The sequence below is a fragment of the Geotrypetes seraphini genome, chromosome 7, assembly GCF_902459505.1.
Source record: "Geotrypetes seraphini chromosome 7, aGeoSer1.1, whole genome shotgun sequence".
Lineage (NCBI taxonomy): Eukaryota > Metazoa > Chordata > Amphibia > Gymnophiona > Dermophiidae > Geotrypetes > Geotrypetes seraphini.
Genome location: NC_047090.1, coordinates 109,792,630 through 109,810,431, shown reverse-complemented (window position 1 = coordinate 109,810,431; position 17,802 = coordinate 109,792,630). Strand labels below are relative to the sequence as shown.

The following is a 17,802-nucleotide window of genomic DNA, read 5'->3' as shown; positions in this document are numbered from 1 at the left end:
AGAAACTCTTAAAACCCACTAAATCAACTCCACCCTGATGTCTCTTATAGACAGTAATGGGCTATACTCACTGTGCTGCCATGTGCTGTGCCTGCATCAGCTCTCACTGTAGTGGCTGAAGGAAAAGCTTTTTTGCCTCAGACAAGCAATCTAGATCTCCAGGGGCTTGTCTCTTCTGGATGCCTTTTATACAGCCTGAAACCCTCTATCCTACCAGGCTCACACGAGGGACATGGCTGGCACCTGCAAGGTCTTCCGTTCAGCGCGGAGTCCAAATACAACCTACGCTCATGCGTTTCAGTCAAAACCTGGTGAGCAGACTTCCAAGGGCTGAACACCAAGCCAATCCAAGTGTTAGGAGAGGCTGGCCAGATAGTACCTTGCAGCAAGGGTAGTCCACCCAGCTAGAGACCTCAGAACACTGAGTCTGCAGCTTCTCCAAGGCAGAGGTGTCCCAGGACTGAGAACCTCTACAGCACCCAAAGCCTCTAAGAAAAATGTCAAACAATAACCGAAAATAAGAAATTTAAGCAGAGCAGATGAAAAAAGACACCTTCTCAATTCATTTACAGAAGGAAAAAAAACTGAGAAGAGGGCAGTGGCTCGTGATTCAGTTGAAAATGTAGATGCCTTCTGCATACTTCACGGGTTCAGGACTCATGTGCTTTTTCCACTGGAATGAGCTGCAGATGAACTGTGTAAGCAGGGTAATTATTAGGAGCTGATGAAACACAGCCCTGACACTATATATAGCAAGAATTGGGTCATTAGATATGCTATAAAAATAGTGCCAATTTTTTGTTACCACAGAGATTTATTCTGATGTACAAGGGAAAGATGTCAAAATCCCTTTTTCATATAAGTTTGGCACATGAGCTCTGGCTCTACAAGAAACAGGGATGGCAGGTAAAGGGTATGGAGAAAGCAGCAATAGGACTCACATAAATTAAACAACAAAAGGCTAAAAAGTGGTAAAAATAATTTCCACAGAACAATATGAGCGATTCTGAAGACATACATTTATTTAAACTTAGAATTATTTTTAAATTAAGGTCAGCAACTAGAGGAACACACATACAGGTGAATTTCGCTCTATAGGGCCAGTCTATGAATGGAGCAGATGATGTTGACGGAACATTCATGATGAGTAGGGGGAGAGGATAGGAGGGAAACATTTTGACCTCTACACTGGCTAATTCTGATCATTATCATCTGACAAAGCTAGTGCTTTAAAAGTTTAATAGAACAAGCAAGCACTTACACCCAGATAGCAGATAACAAAATAAAATTAGTATGCTCAGTTTTAAACAGCCAGATGTGTATGCCAATGATTTTGGCTGTAATAAATGAAAATACAATTCAGTTGAACTTACAGTATGTGACTAGCCAGTATTGAACATTGCTTTTCACCCTAAAGGTCTTACCTTGATGACTCGAAAGCTGAGATAGCGCTTATTTAACATAATGATTTTATATTCATTGGTCCCTTCATCCATCACATGGCGTAGAGCAAGCAGGGAAGGAGAGTTGGACAGCACAGCACTTCTCCAAGCTGGATCCCCCTCATGTGCTATTACCAGGTTCTGCTCATGAGACATAATGGCCTCATACAAAACAGCAGGATCTTCATATTCATCTGGAGAAGTGAAATGATCCTGAATGAAAAACAAATACAAAGGAATTAAAAGATGTTTAATGTAATAAGGAGGTAAACTAAACATCTAACAGCAGAACGAATAAATTGTGCTAAGTTTAGTACAGTAGATTATTTCCAATTTACTGCTGATCTTGTATGTGTGAAGATTTAATGCATAAAAATATCTGCCATTAATCAGAATGTAATGCAGTAGAGGAGTGGCATAGTGGTTAGAGCAGCTGCCTCAGTACCCTGAGTTTGTGAATTCAATTCCCACTACAGCTCCTTGTGACTCTGGGCATGCCATTTAACACTTCATTGCCCCAAGTAAACCACCTTAATTGTGTAAACCACACAGAAAAAGCAATATATCAAGTCCTTTACCCTTTACAATCAAGCTATTGTGACATCATTGATAACGTTGATTCTTATTGGTAGAATGAGGCATTGTGACATCACAATCTCTGCTCACGCTAAGGGGGAATTAGCAACATAGGCTACTGGGAGTGGAGGAGTGGTCCAGTGGTTAGAGCAGCTACCTCAGCACCCTGAGTTTGTGAATTCAATTCCCACTACAGCTCCTTGTGACTCTTGGCAAGTCACAACACTTCATCACCCCAGGTCTAAAATAAGTATTTGTCTAAAATATGTAAACCGCTTTGTAAACCACACAGAAAAAGCGGTGTATGAAGTCCCATCCCCTTTACCTTTATTGCAAAATGCATGCTAATGAGCTGCATGAGCAATTACTTCTGATGCAATAAACTAGCAAGTTGAAATATAATAATAAAAAATTTATTCTTGTATACTGCCCAACCACAAAGCTCCAGGTGGTTAACAGCAAAGAAGAACTGTACAATCAGTGAAAGATACATCAAGTTAAAAAAAAAAGAATGATAAGAAGAAAATTACAGTTATTTAACTAACAAGTGTGTTTTTAAAAATTTTGTAAAAGCATTATAAGAATCTGTTTAACCAAACGTTTAGTTTGCCTAATTGAAAGGCAAATGTCCTATTCAAAAAAGCACAGTTACTTACCGTAACAGGTGTTATCCAGGGACAGCAGGCAGATATTCTTGACTGATGGGTGACGGCACCGACGGAGCCCCGGTACGGACAATTTTAGAGTGATTGCACTCTAAGAACTTTTTAGAAAGTTCTAGCTCGGCCGCACCGCGCACGCGCGAGTGCCTTCCCGCCCGACAGAGGCGCGCGGTCCCTCAGTTAGTATAAGCCAGCTAAGAAGCCAACCCGGGGAGGTGGGTGGGACGCAAGAATATCTGCCTGCTGTCCCTGGATAACACCTGTTACGGTAAGTAACTGTGCTTTATCCCAGGACAAGCAGGCAGCTATTCTTGACTGATGGGTGACCTCTAAGCTAACAAAAAGAGGGATGGAGGGAAGGTTGGCCATTAAGAAAACAAATTTTGTAATACAGATTGGCCGAAGTGACCATCCCTTCTGGAGAATGCATCCAGACAATAATGAGATGTAAAAGTGTGAACTGAGGACCAAGTAGCAGCTTTGCAGATTTCCTCAATAGGAGTGGAACGGAGGAAAGCTACAGATGCTGCCATTGCTCTGACTCGATGGGCCGTGACAGAACCTTCCAGTGTCAGTCCGGTCTGAGCATAACAGAAAGAAATGCACGCTGCTAGCCAATTAGACAACGTGCGTTTAGAAACAGGACGTCCCAATTTGTTCGGATCAAAGGACAGAAAAAGTTGGGGAACTGATCTGTGGGGTTTCGTACGCTCCAGATAGTAAGCAAGAGCCCTTTTACAATCCAAAGTATGCAGAGCTTGTTCCCCAGAATGGGAATGAGGTTTGGGAAAGAAAACCGGTAGAACAATGGATTGGTTAAGATGAAATTCCGAGACAACCTTGGGGAGAAACTTAGGATGTGTACGTAAAACCACCTTGTCATGATGAAAGACCGTAAAAGGTGGATCTGCAACCAGTGCATGAAGCTCACTGACTCTCCTGGCAGAGGTAAGAGCAATAAGGAAAAGTACCTTCCAAGTGAGAAATTTGAAATGAGAAGTAGCCAAAGGTTCAAATGGAGGCTTCATTAAAGCTGAAAGAACCACATTGAGATCCCAGATAACCGGAGGGGCTTTAAGAGGTGGTTTCACATTGAAAAGCCCACGCATGAACCTGGATACCAGGGGATGAGCTGAAAGAAGTTTTCCATGGACTGGCTCATGAAAAGCTGCAATGGCACTGAGGTGGACCCTGATGGAAGAGGACTTCAGGCCAGAATCAGACAAAGAAAGAAGATAATCCAACAACGTCTCCACTGCTAGGGAAGTGGGATCAAGATGATGAAGAAGACACCAGGAAGAAAATCTTGTCCACTTTTGATGGTAACATTGTAGAGTGGCTGGTTTCCTGGAGGCATCCAGAATGGAACGAACGGGCTGAGACAAAAGAGTATCAGTCGATTTCAGCCCGAGAGATACCAAGCCATCAGGTGTAGAGACTGGAGGTTGGGATGCAGAAGGGTTCCCTGCTGTTGCGTAAGCAGAGAAGGAAACAGAGGAAGAAGAAAAGGTTCCCTGGAACTGAGTTGAAGTAGAAGGGAGAACCAATGTTGCCTGGGCCACCTCGGAGCAATCAGAATCATGGTGGCTCGTTCCCTCTTGAGCTTGAACAAGGTTCTCAACATGAGAGGCAGAGGAGGGAAGGCGTACAGGAACAGACTCGACCAGTCGAGGAGAAAAGCATCTGCTGTTAGACGATGTGGAGAGTAAAGTCTGGAGCAGAATAGGGGCAGCTGATGATTGTGAGGAGCTGCAAAGAGGTCTATCTGAGGAGTGCCCCATTGATTGAAGATAGAGTGCAGAGTTACGGGATCGAGTGTCCACTCGTGAGGTTGGAGAATTCTGCTGAGTTTGTCCGCTAAGGAATTCTGTTTCCCCTGAATGTATATAGCTTTCAGGAATAGATGGTGATCTATGGCCCAAGTCCAGATCTTCTGAGCTTCCTGGCATAAAAGGCGAGAGCCTGTCCCACCCTGTTTGTTGATGTAGTACATCGCAACCTGATTGTCTGTGCACAACAGAAGGACCTGAGGAAAGAGAAGGTGTTGGAAAGCCTTGAGGGCGTAAAACATCGCTCTGAGTTCCAGGAAATTGATTTGATGTTTCCTCTCCTGGGCTGACCAAAGACCTTGAGTCTGGAACTCGTTCAAGTGAGCTCCCCATGCATACAGAGAGGCGTCGGTGGTGATGACTAGTTGATGAGGAGGCTGATGGAACAGAAGACCTCTGGATAGATTTGAGGATACCAACCACCATTGCAGAGACTGACGAAGAGATGATGTCACAGATATGTGTCGTGAGCAAGGGTCCGACGCTTGGGACCACTGGGTCGCAAGGGTCCATTGAGGAGTGCGCAGGTGAAGACGGGCATGAGGTGTGACATGAACTGTGGATGCCATGTGTCCCAAGAGCACCATCATTTGCCTTGCTGAGATGGACGGCAGAGGAAGTACCTGGTGACATAGAGACTGAAGGGTCTGAAGACGATTGGATGGCAGGAAAGCTCTCATGAGGAGTGTATCTAGGATCGCTCCAATGAATTGAAGTCTCTGAGTGGGAATGATATGGGATTTGGGTAGATTGATCTCGAATCCCAGAAGTTGTAGAAACTGGATGGTTTGGTTGGTGGCCAGAAGGACCGCTTGGGCAGAAGTGTCTTTGATCAACCAATCGTCCAGATAAGGAAATACATGCAGGTGGTGAGAGCGTAGAAAAGCCGCCACCACAATGAGACATTTGGTGAATACCCTTGGAGATGAGGCAAGACCGAAGGGCAGCACCTTGTACTGGTAATGACAATGATTGATCATGAATCGGAGATATGGTCTTGAGGTTACATTGATCGGTATGTGAGTGTAAGCCTCTTTGAGATCGAGGGAGCATAGCCAGTCGTTTTGATTTAGAAGGGGATAAAGGATGGCTAAAGAAAGCATCTTGAATTTTTCTTTTACTAGATGAATGTTGAGATCGCGAAGATCCAGGATGGGTCTGAGATCTCCTGTCTTTTTGGGAACTAGAAAGTAACGGGAGTAGAATCCCTGCCCCTTTTGATCTAGAGGAACTTCCTCTATAGCGTTCAGAAGGAGGAGGGATTGGACCTCCTGAATAAGGAGGGCTGATTGAGGACTGTTCAAAGCAGACTCTTTTGGCAGGCTTTGAGGTGGGAGAGTCTGAAAGTTGAGAGAATAGCCGTGGCGGATGATGTTGAGGACCCATTGGTCCGAAGTGATTACTTCCCACCGGCTGAGGAACAGAGAAAGTCGACCTCCTATTGGTTGAGGCAGGAGAGCAGGAATAGGGATACTGGCTATACTGCGGAGAATGAAGTCAAAAGGGCTGTGACTTTTGCTGAGGAGGTTGTTTTACAGCTTGTTGCTGTTGCAGTTGTCTGGGAGGCTGACGTTGCTGTTGCCTCTGACGCCTAGGTTGTTGAGCAGTGGTAGGCAATGGACGGGCTGTGAAACGGCGTTGATAGGCCGATTGCTGCCTGTATGGTCTTGGCGGAGGAGGCTTCTTTTTATTCTTGAGCAGGGTATCCCAGCGCGTCTCATGAGCAGAGAGCTTTTGTGTGGTTGAGTCCATGGAATCCCCAAAGAGCTCATCCCCTAGACATGGGGCATTGGCTAACCGATCTTGATGGTTAACATCAAGCTCGGATACCCGAAGCCAGGCCAAACGACGCATAGCTACTGACATTGCTGTCGCTCTGGATGTAAGTTCAAAAGTGTCATATATGGATCTTACCATAAACTTACGCAATTGGAGAAGAGACGACAAGCATGTGTGAAAAGCGGAATGCTTTCGTGAAGGAAGATATTTCTCGAAAGAAGCCATGGTGGTAAGGAGATGCTTTAAATAAAAAGAAAAATGAAAAGCATAATTACTAGCCCTATTAGCTAACATAGCATTTTGGTAGAGCCTCTTACCAAATTTATCCATGGCCCTTCCTTCTCTGCCAGGAGGGACAGATGCATATACACTGGCTCCTGAAGTCTTTTTAAGGGTGGATTCGACAAATAAGGATTCATGTGGTAGTTGAGGTTTGTCGAACCCAGGAATGGGAATTACCTTATATAGAGAATCCAGTTTACGTGGGGCCCCTGGGACAGTCAAAGGAGTCTCTAAATTCTTATAGAAAGTTTCCCTCAGGATGTCATGAAGGGGAAGTTTCAAAAATTCCTTTGGAGGCTGATCAAAATCAAGGGCATCCAAAAAAGCTTTAGACTTTTTGGATTCAGCCTCCAAAGGAATGGACAAGGACTCACACATCTCTTTCAAAAAACTAGAGAAAGAGGAAGTGGCCTGTTTGGAGGATGGGTCAGGGACAGCCGAATCCTCCTCCTCTGAGGAACATTCTCCTTCAGAAAGAAAGGGTTCCTCTGAGTCTCCCCACAGATCAGGGTCCCTTACATGGGAAGAATGGTCCCGAGACTCAGGTGTCGACGTTTGCATGTGTCGGGTTTTGCGCATCGACTTACCCGACCTCATCGATACCGTGTCCGGAGAAGTTATCGGACGCGCCGGTGCCGAAGTCTGCACCGATTGATGGTGAGCTCTCGGCTCCGGTGCAAGGACTGGCATCGATACCGATGAGGTTAGGTGAAGCGGTACCGAAACAGTGGAAGTGGTTAATACAGGTTCCACAATCGGTACCGATACAGGTTGTTCAACAACCGGTACCGATGGCTCGGTGCGAACTGGCACCGGAAGGTTCGGTGTCATGATAGCAGGAAGGAGTCGTTCTAATTGCTCCTTAAGCTGCACCTGAAGGATGGCCGTAATGCGGTCATCGAGGGATGGCACCGGTACCGCTTTTTTCTTCTGCGGTACCTGCGGTGCCGCTCGACGCCCCGGAGATGAGGAGCCCGATGTCGAGGGACTCACCTCTATAGGGGCGGAGCGCTTCCGCTGGCGTCGAACCGGCGGCAGGATTGGGCTCACTGCACTCGAGGCCGGAAGACGTTCCAGCGGGGAAGGCTTCTTAGCCGGCTTACCTGACTGTTGGGATGCCGGTGTGGAATCACGCGGCGTCGAAGACGAGGGTGCCGACTGAATCGGTGCCGAAGCCGGAGTTGAAGGAACGGGGTCGGACATCTCGGCACCGAACAACAATCGCTGTTGAATTAAGCGATTTTTTAATGTTCGTTTTTTCAAAGTAGCACAGCGGGTGCAAGAAGAGGCCTGATGCTCAGGACCCAAACACTGTAAACACCAGTTGTGTGGGTCCGTGAGAGATATAGGTCTAGCACACCGCTGGCACTTTTTAAAACCCGGTTGAGGGGGCATGAAAGGAAAAACGGCTTCCGCCAAATCGAAGGCCGAGGCTTCGATGGTGGCAGAAGGCCCCGCCGGGGAAAACCGAAAATTGAAGAAAAAAAAATAAAAGATTTTTTTTTTTTTTTTTACAAAATGAAAGAAAGAAAAAAGGCAAATTAAGCCAAACGTTTACGCGAGCGGGAAGGCAAGTTATGGAAAAAATTTCAACAGCCGTTGAAAACGCGTCTTCTTAGCTCCGCGGAAACTAAGAAACTGAGGGACCGCGCGCCTCTGTCGGGCGGGAAGGCACTCGCGCGTGCGCGGTGCGGCCGAGCTAGAACTTTCTAAAAAGTTCTTAGAGTGCAATCACTCTAAAATTGTCCGTACCGGGGCTCCGTCGGTGCCGTCACCCATCAGTCAAGAATAGCTGCCTGCTTGTCCTGGGATAATTTCTTGTAATGACAGTTCTTAACTGAAGGATACATAAACATTAACTTATTACGAGTATTTTTCAATGAGGTATTTTATTTTTTTTTTTTTTTTAGAAATTATAAAAATTAAATTGAGAGGCTAGATATCCTGGAGCCAAACCAAAAAGAGATTTGAAGCAAAGACAACCAAATTTAAAAACAATACTTGCCTCAAAAGGCAACCAATGTAATTGCCGATAAAATGGGCTAATGTGATCATATTTCTTCAGGCCAAAAATTAAGCGCACTGCCGTATTTTGTACTAATCGAAAACGTTGTACATTTTTCTTAAATGATGCGAGATAGACAATATTACAATAATTGAGGACAGACAGAATTAAAGATTGTACCAAAATTCTGAAAGAAACAAAATCAAAATATCTTTAGATAGTTCTGAGTTTCCAGAGGATCGTAAAATATCTTTTTATCTTTAGGTCGGTATGATCCTCAAATGTTAGCTGTCTCTAGTGTACCGTATTTTCACGCAAATAACACGCACCCGTATAAAACGCGCACACGAATATAGCGCGCAGAAATCACGATGATTTGCACAAAAACTTTGATATACCGCGCTCACTGGTATACCGCGCATGCTGCCCGACGCTCCTTTCGCCCGCCCTGACTTTCCGTGCGCTGTCCCGACTCTCCGTTCATCCCCCCTGACTTCCGTGCACTGTCCCCCCTTGAAGGTCTGTCCCCATCCTGAAAGCCTGATGCCCCCCCCCCCGACGTCCGATACATCCCTCCCCCCCCCCCGAAGGACCGCCGACTCCCCAACAATATCGGGCCAGGAGGGAGCCCAAATCCTCCTGGCCACGGCGACCCCCTAACCCCACCCCGCACTACATTACGGGCAGGAGGGATCCCAGGCCCTCCTGCCCTCGACGCAAACCCCCCTCCCCCCCAAGAACCTCCGACCGCCCCCCAGCCGACCCGCGATCCCCCTGGCGACCCCCACGACCCCCCCACCCCCCTTCCCCGTACCTTTGGTAGTTGGGCCAGAAGGGAGCCCAAACCCTCCTGGCCACGGCGACCCCCTAACCCCACCCCGCACTACATTACGGGCAGGAGGGATCCCAGGCCCTCCTGCCCTCGACGCAAACCCCCCTCCCCCCCAAGAACCTCCGACCGCCCCCCAGCCGACCCGCGATCCCCCTGGCGACCCCCACGACCCCCCCACCCCCCTTCCCCGTACCTTTAGTAGTTGGCCGGACAGACGGGAGCCAAACCCGCCTGTCCGGCAGGCAGCCAACGAAGGAATGAGGCCGGATTGGCCCATCCATCCTAAAGCTCCGCCTACTGGTGGGGCCTAAGGCGCGTGGGCCAATCAGAATAGGCCCTGGAGCCTTAGGTCCCACCTGGGGGCGCGGCCTGAGGCACATGGTCGGGTTGGGCCCATGTGCCTCAGGCCGCGCCCCCAGGTGGGACCTAAGGCTCCAGGGCCTATTCTGATTGGCCCACGCGCCTTAGGCCCCACCAGTAGGCGGAGCTTTAGGATGGATGGGCCAATCCGGCCTCATTCCTTCGTTGGCTGCCTGCCGGACAGGCGGGTTTGGCTCCCGTCTGTCCGGCCAACTACTAAAGGTACGGGGAAGGGGGGTGGGGGGGTCGTGGGGGTCGCCAGGGGGATCGCGGGTCGGCTGGGGGGCGGTCGGAGGTTCTTGGGGGGGAGGGGGGTTTGCGTCGAGGGCAGGAGGGCCTGGGATCCCTCCTGCCCGTAATGTAGTGCGGGGTGGGGTTAGGGGGTCGCCGTGGCCAGGAGGGTTTGGGCTCCCTTCTGGCCCAACTACCAAAGGTACGGGGAAGGGGGGTGGGGGGGTCGTGGGGGTCGCCAGGGGGATCGCGGGTCGGCTGGGAGGCGGTCGGAGGTTCTTGGGGGGGAGGGGGGTTTGCGTCGAGGGCAGGAGGGCCTGGGATCCCTCCTGCCCGTAATGTAGTGCGGGGTGGGGTTAGGGGGTCGCCGTGGCCAGGAGGGTTTGGGCTCCCTTCTGGCCCGATATTGTCGGGAAGTCGGCGGTCGTTCGGGGTGGGGGTGCGAGTGGTCCTGCCGGGGGGGGGGGGATGTATCGGACGTCGGGGAGTCGGCCGGGCAAGAGGGCTTGGGCTCCCTCTTGCTCCGATCGTGGATGCGGGTGCGGATGGGAGCGCGTGCGAGCGGTCGTTCGGGGTGGGGGTGCGAGCGGTCCTGCTGGGGGGGTGAATCGGGCGTCGGGCGGGGTGGGAACTATGTTTTAAAACTTTGGTATACCGCGCTCACGCATATAACGCGCGAGGGGTATGCGCGGTAGGTAAAAACGCGTATAACGCGCGCGTTATATGCGTGAAAATACGGTAACCCCTAAGATCCTAATAAAAGGAATGATTTCAAAGGTTTGATCATTGATTGAGACCTGCTTGACCTGGAAAAGTGCTCTAGGACAAGGAAACACCAAACTCCACTAAAGTATTCTCCCCAATAACATAGCTACCTAGCCCCCATACTCTCAATCTCCCACTAATCCCTACCTACCTAGAACATAACCAATTCTATAGCCTTACCCCTGATTAACCCATCCTCCTAACAGAGCTTATACAGGGAAAGCACCATTCTTCTTTAACATCTACTTCTGTTGGCTTCCATTGACTTCAGATCAACTTCCACTATTTTTAAAGTCGAGGATAGAAAAAGCAGATACTACTGAAGGAGGATATCACAATTCCTAAAAATTGTACATAGGGGGGCCATTAAGGGGGATGAGAGTCTGTAGGGTAGGCGAGTAATGGTTGAGTGGGTGGAGGGGATGGTAGATAAATGTGTGGGAAGGGTACTTGAGTAGGTGAGCAAGTTTGGGGGTCTCCCTAGTCTCAGGACACATTTACTCAAGGTCCCAGGCAGGATGTCCCTGCCTCAGGGTATGCTAATCCAGGGAGTACTAGGGAAAGGGGTTAGGACTTGAATACCACCTTTTTTCTAGTTATACTGTCATACTCAAAGCAGTTTACATATACCTGGGGCAGTGCAGGATTAAGTGACTTGCCTGGGGTCACAAGGAGCAGCCCTGGGATTTGATCCCTCAGCCTCTGCATGCAGAGGCAGCAGCTCTATCACTAAGCCACTCCCCTCCTCCAAGGGCATTATGGACAGGACCAAAAAACCCCTGAAGTTAAAATGCATGTGAAATTATGGTAAATAAAATGAAGTTAACTTCAGAAGTTAATGGACTTTTAAATTTTACTTCAGTTTAACTACAGATTTTATTTTGGTGATTTCTGCATTAGTTTATTATACTGGAAATAAAGCAACAACATCTGCACTAAAATTCCATCGTTGATTAAAATTTGTATTTTAAATGGGAAATAAAGAGTGTTTTAGTGTAAATGCAGATCAGCCAACTATGTTTATTGCAAACAAATGTCAACAGGCTTATTAAAAAGTCACTTAACCAGTGATAAAAAAAATTAAGCTGACTTGCATTAAAATTTGTCAGAAATAGTTTGGTTACATTGTTTTTGTACAAGTTTTCCCTTAATGCCTTCTGCTGGTTTACAAGGGGACTGCCCATCTCTGCAGATAAATAAATTAAAAATAAGGAAGTCAAGAATGTGGAATGTTACAAGATAGCAGACATGACTAAGTGCATATCCATCTTTTTTTTTTGTAACATTTTATGAAGCAATATATTTCTATAGAAACAAACTCATTCTCCTTCTGACCATGAACAAGTAGGGTGTAACTACCCGTTTTCTCGACAAGTAAATAAGTATAACATCCGGGAGATTCTTCAACAAGCCTAAACCTCCTCCTTCTCATGCACTGAAATAACCCTTGAAATCAAGTACTAGTTGTAAATCCCCAGAAGTAAGACATTCCCAATATAGTTTAAGAAAAGAAATTGAGTGCCTAACATATTTAATGGCTATAGGGCCCATAATTGAAACTTAAACACATCTGAAAACCTGCCCAAGTCGGCACTTGGACAACCTAAAAGACAGGTCTTTTAAGTGTCGATAATCAAATTGAATTTCTGGACATATCCAGAGATATGCCTCTGGATGTCGCTGTGAGCCCAGAGCTGAAAGGGCCGTATCTGTGGCAGAGAAAAGATATAAGGAAAACAGTAGCTGAAAAGGATAGATGCCAGAGTAATCTTACAACTACTTACTTGATGAAGTTTGAGCGACATGCGTATTGCAGGAACCACCACCTTCCTCAATAATTCCATGTCCGCAAAAATCCACTCATCCCGGATTGATGAAATACGAAAATCTCCTTTAAATAAGGCATGAAGTCCATACAAGAAAGACTCCAAATTGCTGTTAAGGAACAACAAACTACTATTGAGTTCATAGGTGGGCTCTAACATTGGAGCAAATCTGCATAGTTTACATTTACTTGCTTTTCTAAATGTTTAATGTGTGAAATACTAAAATAACATTTTCCCTTTTCAAGTGCAGTTCATTTTCTTAAGTTAAATAGATACCAGGCCACAGTTACTATTGTCTCTTTCCTTTAAGGTGTAGTATTGATTACCACAGAGATTGGGACACACAAGAAGCAGGTGACATCCTATCTCCCTCTCATCCCAAACAAAAAAATCCTTCATTTTTAGATAAAATTCACTTGCTCTAGTTTTTTTTTTAGAGCTACAGGTCCTTCTTGGTAAAGTCAAACTACAGGAAATAATGCAAACAAAGCTTAAACTGCACCTGAGCATCCATTCCAACATTCTTTATTGGCACAGGCTCCACAGAGGGGAAGCATCAACAATGCTCTAGTACTGGCAGTGCGAATGACCCAGAGCCTGGCACCATGCTTCAAGCAGGACCATTGTCTGTGCTTCTTCTATGAAGTTAGCAACCTTGGGATTCCTTGGTGCCGATGAGGACAATGTCAAATCCCAGTTTCCTAATAATTTTCTCCCCTTCTATTTGAGGACTTACAGGGGATTTAGCTATATGACTATTCTTGATACATGATTTTCATGATTTTATGTTTGCATTATATTTTTTATGTAATAGCTATTTTCTGAGGCATGTAATATGTTAAAATTGAATAAAGAATTAAAAACAAAGAATTCACTAGAACACTGGATAGTGTCTGTGCCAAGCTTTATTGGATGATATAACTCATATGTGGCCTAATGTGTTCTACTGTCCTCAAAGAATATCTGTTATAGCTGAGTAACTTCATTTTATTGCTATGAACTAATTGTACAGTGAATACTAATAATGATATAATAATTACATTTATTTACTCACCTTTTCCAAGGTGATTTTCATAAGTTAGTTCTCTGTTCAACAGGACTTACAATAGAAAGAGAAGCGAGAATTTGCGGGAGCAAGTAAGGATGCCTCTCAGTACCGAGCAGCAGCGCCAAATCGCGCTCCTGCTCATGTTGCTCAGTGGCCGAAAGAATTTGCGGTAGCCGGTTAGCAGCAGCGCAGAACTTGGAAAGTTCACTCCTTCCCGCTGAACCTCCACTGCGGATCGCCAAGATGAGGTACCGTATGAGCCTAGGGTAGGGAGGGAGGGTGCAGAGGTGACAGGGAAAAGAAGGAAGGGGGCTGGTGCAATGCATGACAGGGGAGGGGGGAAGGAATGGGGCTGGTGCAATGCCTGACAGGGGAGGGTAGGATGGAAGGGTGCTGTGTGCAGAGCCTGACGAGGCAGGACACTTGAATATTAAGCCGCCCGACTTATATTCGAGTCAACCATTTATCCTCCTTTTTGGAGGGAAAAAAGGGGTCTCTACTTATATTTGGATCGACTTATATGCGAGTATATACGGTACCATTTAAACTAAAGCCCCACCACACTTTGCTAAAGAGCATTTTCTCTTTCAAAAGACAGTTTAGGGATTAAAACTCTTATTTGCTGTATTTGGAAAATTCGAACTGGATGAATATTTTGGTGCAAACATAGAATACAATATCAGAGTGAATATTGCACAAAAGTTAGAAACATGACAGCAGATAAAGGCCAAATGGCCCATCCAGTTTGCCCATCTCCAGCATTCACTATCTCCTTTCCCTAAGCAATACCACATGCCCGCCCTATGCTTTCTTGAATTCAGACATAGTTTTTGTCTCCACCACCACTACCATGAGAATCCATGCATCTACCAGCCATTCTGTAAAAAAGTATTTCCTTAGATTACTCCTGACCTCTCATGCCGTTTTCCTTTATTTGGAAAAGGCTCGCCTCCTGTACATTAATGCCACAGAGATATCTAAACGTCTCTATCATATCTCTAATTCCTTAGTATGTAAGCAATTGTTTATTCAGGTGCTTTAGTTAGATTGTGAGCCTATTGGACAGCTAGGGATGTTTTCCCAAACACCTATTCGTTTGTCATTGTTTGTGAACTGCTGTGAACTTTGAATGAGGTATTGTCGGTATACAAATAAAAATTGTATTGTATTGTATCTCCTCTCCCCCATCTTTCTTCCAGAGTATATGCATCTAGGTCTGTCCCCATATACTATATGACGAATACCACTAACCAATTTTGTAGTAGTTCTCTGGACTGACTCCATCCTATTTATATCTTTTCTTGAAGGTACAGTCTCTAGAATTGCATACAGCATTCCAAATGGGGCTTCACCAGAGATTTATACAATGGCACTATCACCTCCTTTTTCCTACTGGTCATTCCTCTCCCTATGCATCCAATCATCCTCCTGACATTGACCATTGCTTTTTCTACCTGTTTTGCCACCTTGAAATCATCAGACACAATCACCCCAAGACCTGCTCTTTTTTCGTACACAAAAGTACCTCACCTCCTATACTATACTATTCTCTTGGATTTATGCAGCCCTAGTGCATGATCCTGCATTTTTTAGCATTAAGTCTTAATTGCCAGTTTTTGGACCAATTTTCAAACTTCGCTAGATCCTGTCTCATGTTATCCACACTGTCCAGGATGTCTACCGTTACAGAGTTTGGTATCATCTACAAACTTTACAAGACAAACTTTACAAGACAGTCCTTCCGCAGCCTCACTCACAAAGATGTTAAAAAGAGACGGCCCAAGGATCTCTGCAGTGCTCCACTGTCATGCTTCTTTTCCACGGAGCAAACTCCATTTACCACTACTCTTTATCTCCTTCCATGTAACCAATTTTTAATCCAGTCCATCATTTTAGGTCCCATACCGAGGGCACTTAGTTTATCAGCTGCCTTTGCAGAACCTTGTCAAAGGCTTTGCTACAATCCAAGTACGCCAAATCTAGTGCCCCTCCCATATCCAAATGTTTGGTCCACCTTGGTGATTAGAGCCCAAGAAAAAGATCTGGGTGTCATTGTAGACAATACAATGAAATCTTCTGCCCAATGTGCGAGAGCGGCCAAAAAAGCAATCAAGATGCTAGGAATTATTAACAAGGGGATGGTTAACAAGACTAAGAATATTATAATGTCTCTGAATCGCTCCATGGTGCAGTATCACCTGGAGTATTGTGTTCAATTCTGGTCTCCTTATCTCAAGAAAGATATAGCGGCAGTAGAAAAGGTTCAAAGAATAGCAGCCAAGATGATAAAGGAGATGGAACTCCTCTCGTATGGGGAAAGACTTAAAAGGTTAGGGCTCTTCAGCTTGGAAAAGAGACGGCTGAGGGGAGATATAATTGAAGTCTATAAAATCCAGAGTGAAGTAGAATGGGTACAAGTGGATCGAGTTTTCACTCCGTCAAAAATTACAAAGACTAGGAGACACTCGGAGTTACAGATAAATACTTTTAAAACCAATAGGAGGAAATTTTTTTTCACTCAGAGAATAGTTAAGCTCCGGAACGTATTGCCAGAGGTTGTGGTAAGGACGGATAGCGTAGCTGGTTTTAAGAAAAGTTTGGACAATTTCATGGAGGAAAAGCCCATAGTTGGTTATTGAGAAAGACATGGGGGAAGCCACTGCTTGCCCTGGATAAGTAGCGTGGAAAATTGCTACTCCTTGGGTTTGACCAGGTAATAGTGACATGAATTGGCCACCATGAGAACAGGATACTGGGCTTGATAGACCATTGGTCCTACCCAGTAAGGCTATTCTTATGCTATTACAATGTGAATCTGTATATAGTCTGATGAAAGAGTGTATATATACAAAGCTGATATACAAAGCACTTCTGAGCACCAAAGATGAAGACAATTTTTTTTATATTTCAAGCTGGCAGCAATGAAAAATAAGGCTATAAATATGTTAGCTTAAGGAATTCTCAGAAACTTTTAAACAAAAAATTTAAGCTTTTATATGCAAAGGAACTTGCCCTATTTCTTTGAGTTTTCTCACACCCCTATCTCAAAATAAATTCATTCATTTACCTGGACATATGATGAGAAGCAGTTCCCAAAGCTCTCCTTCCGAGAACACAGAGTCCATAACAAAGAGTCACCAGGGCTGAGTCTTTACCTGCATCCAGCCGCTTGAAAGGAATGACAGATCAAAGTGAGAAGTATTAACATATGCACTCATGAAACATCCCCGTTAAGCTAGTTATATCAGAGTGAGAAAAAAAATCCTAAAGTAAGACAAATACCTGCTGACATTTACATGCCAATAATGATCTGGATTTAGGTTATCATGAAGCTCAGAACGAGAGACTTTCAAGGACCATATTCTTTGCATCTCATTAGCCCTGACATCACAGAAAGTCTGAATGTAATCTCATGCGTGGATTGTGTACAGGAAGCATAAAGCATGCATGTATGGGAAGATTTATCTAAAAGAGGATACCTTAAGTTAAGAATAATAAATATTACACTTCTCCTGCACCTAAACATTAAGTCTGGCAGACCACAGAAAATCTGAAGAATCTTTCTTGCTAATTATTATTTTAAATAAAAAGCTACAGGCATGCGAAAATCAGAGGAACGTCACATTTGTAAAAAATAAGAGCCATTTTCAAATGCTTGGGTACATGCTAGGGTATGGGTGCTCAATGTTGATCCTCAACAGCTGCAACTCAGTCAGGTTTTGGGACCGACAATAAGCACTCCTGTGCTAGGGTATCCAGATAAGAGTGTCTGAAAACTACCCACCTATAATCCAGCTAGAACACCACTTTGAGATGCATTAACTGGTGACAATTATAGGGGTATGGCTCATCTGAAGAAAAAAATGCTGCATCTAGCCTTTTGTGTTCACATCTGTACAGTATTACATGGAAAATAAAATGTCAAAACAATAAAATGTGGGTGCGAGGAAGTGACATCACGCTTCGTGATGGCTGCCATAAGGGGTTCAGTACTTTTCACTATTCTTCAACCCCACAGTGCATTTTTTGGTAGTGGGTAAGCTCCTCTATATGATAGCTATACAATGTCTACAAGCAAAAGTTGGAAATGTTTTCCTATACTTTGGAAGCTGGTGATCATCAAAATGCATTGGCAGACACATGCGCTAGGAAAAACATAGTGGCA

At 45.3% G+C, this 17,802-nt stretch overlaps 1 protein-coding gene across 1 annotated transcript in view; it reads right to left on the bottom strand.

Annotated features, from left to right (window-relative positions):
• Positions 1-17,802, bottom strand: part of PCNX1 (pecanex 1) — a 311,984-nt gene that overhangs the window by 18,302 nt on the left and 275,880 nt on the right. Inside the window, 3 exon segments of the mRNA XM_033952015.1 lie at positions 1,425-1,655; positions 12,548-12,698; positions 16,705-16,805. Of these exon segments, the coding sequence (XP_033807906.1) occupies positions 1,425-1,655; positions 12,548-12,698; positions 16,705-16,805 (483 nt within the window).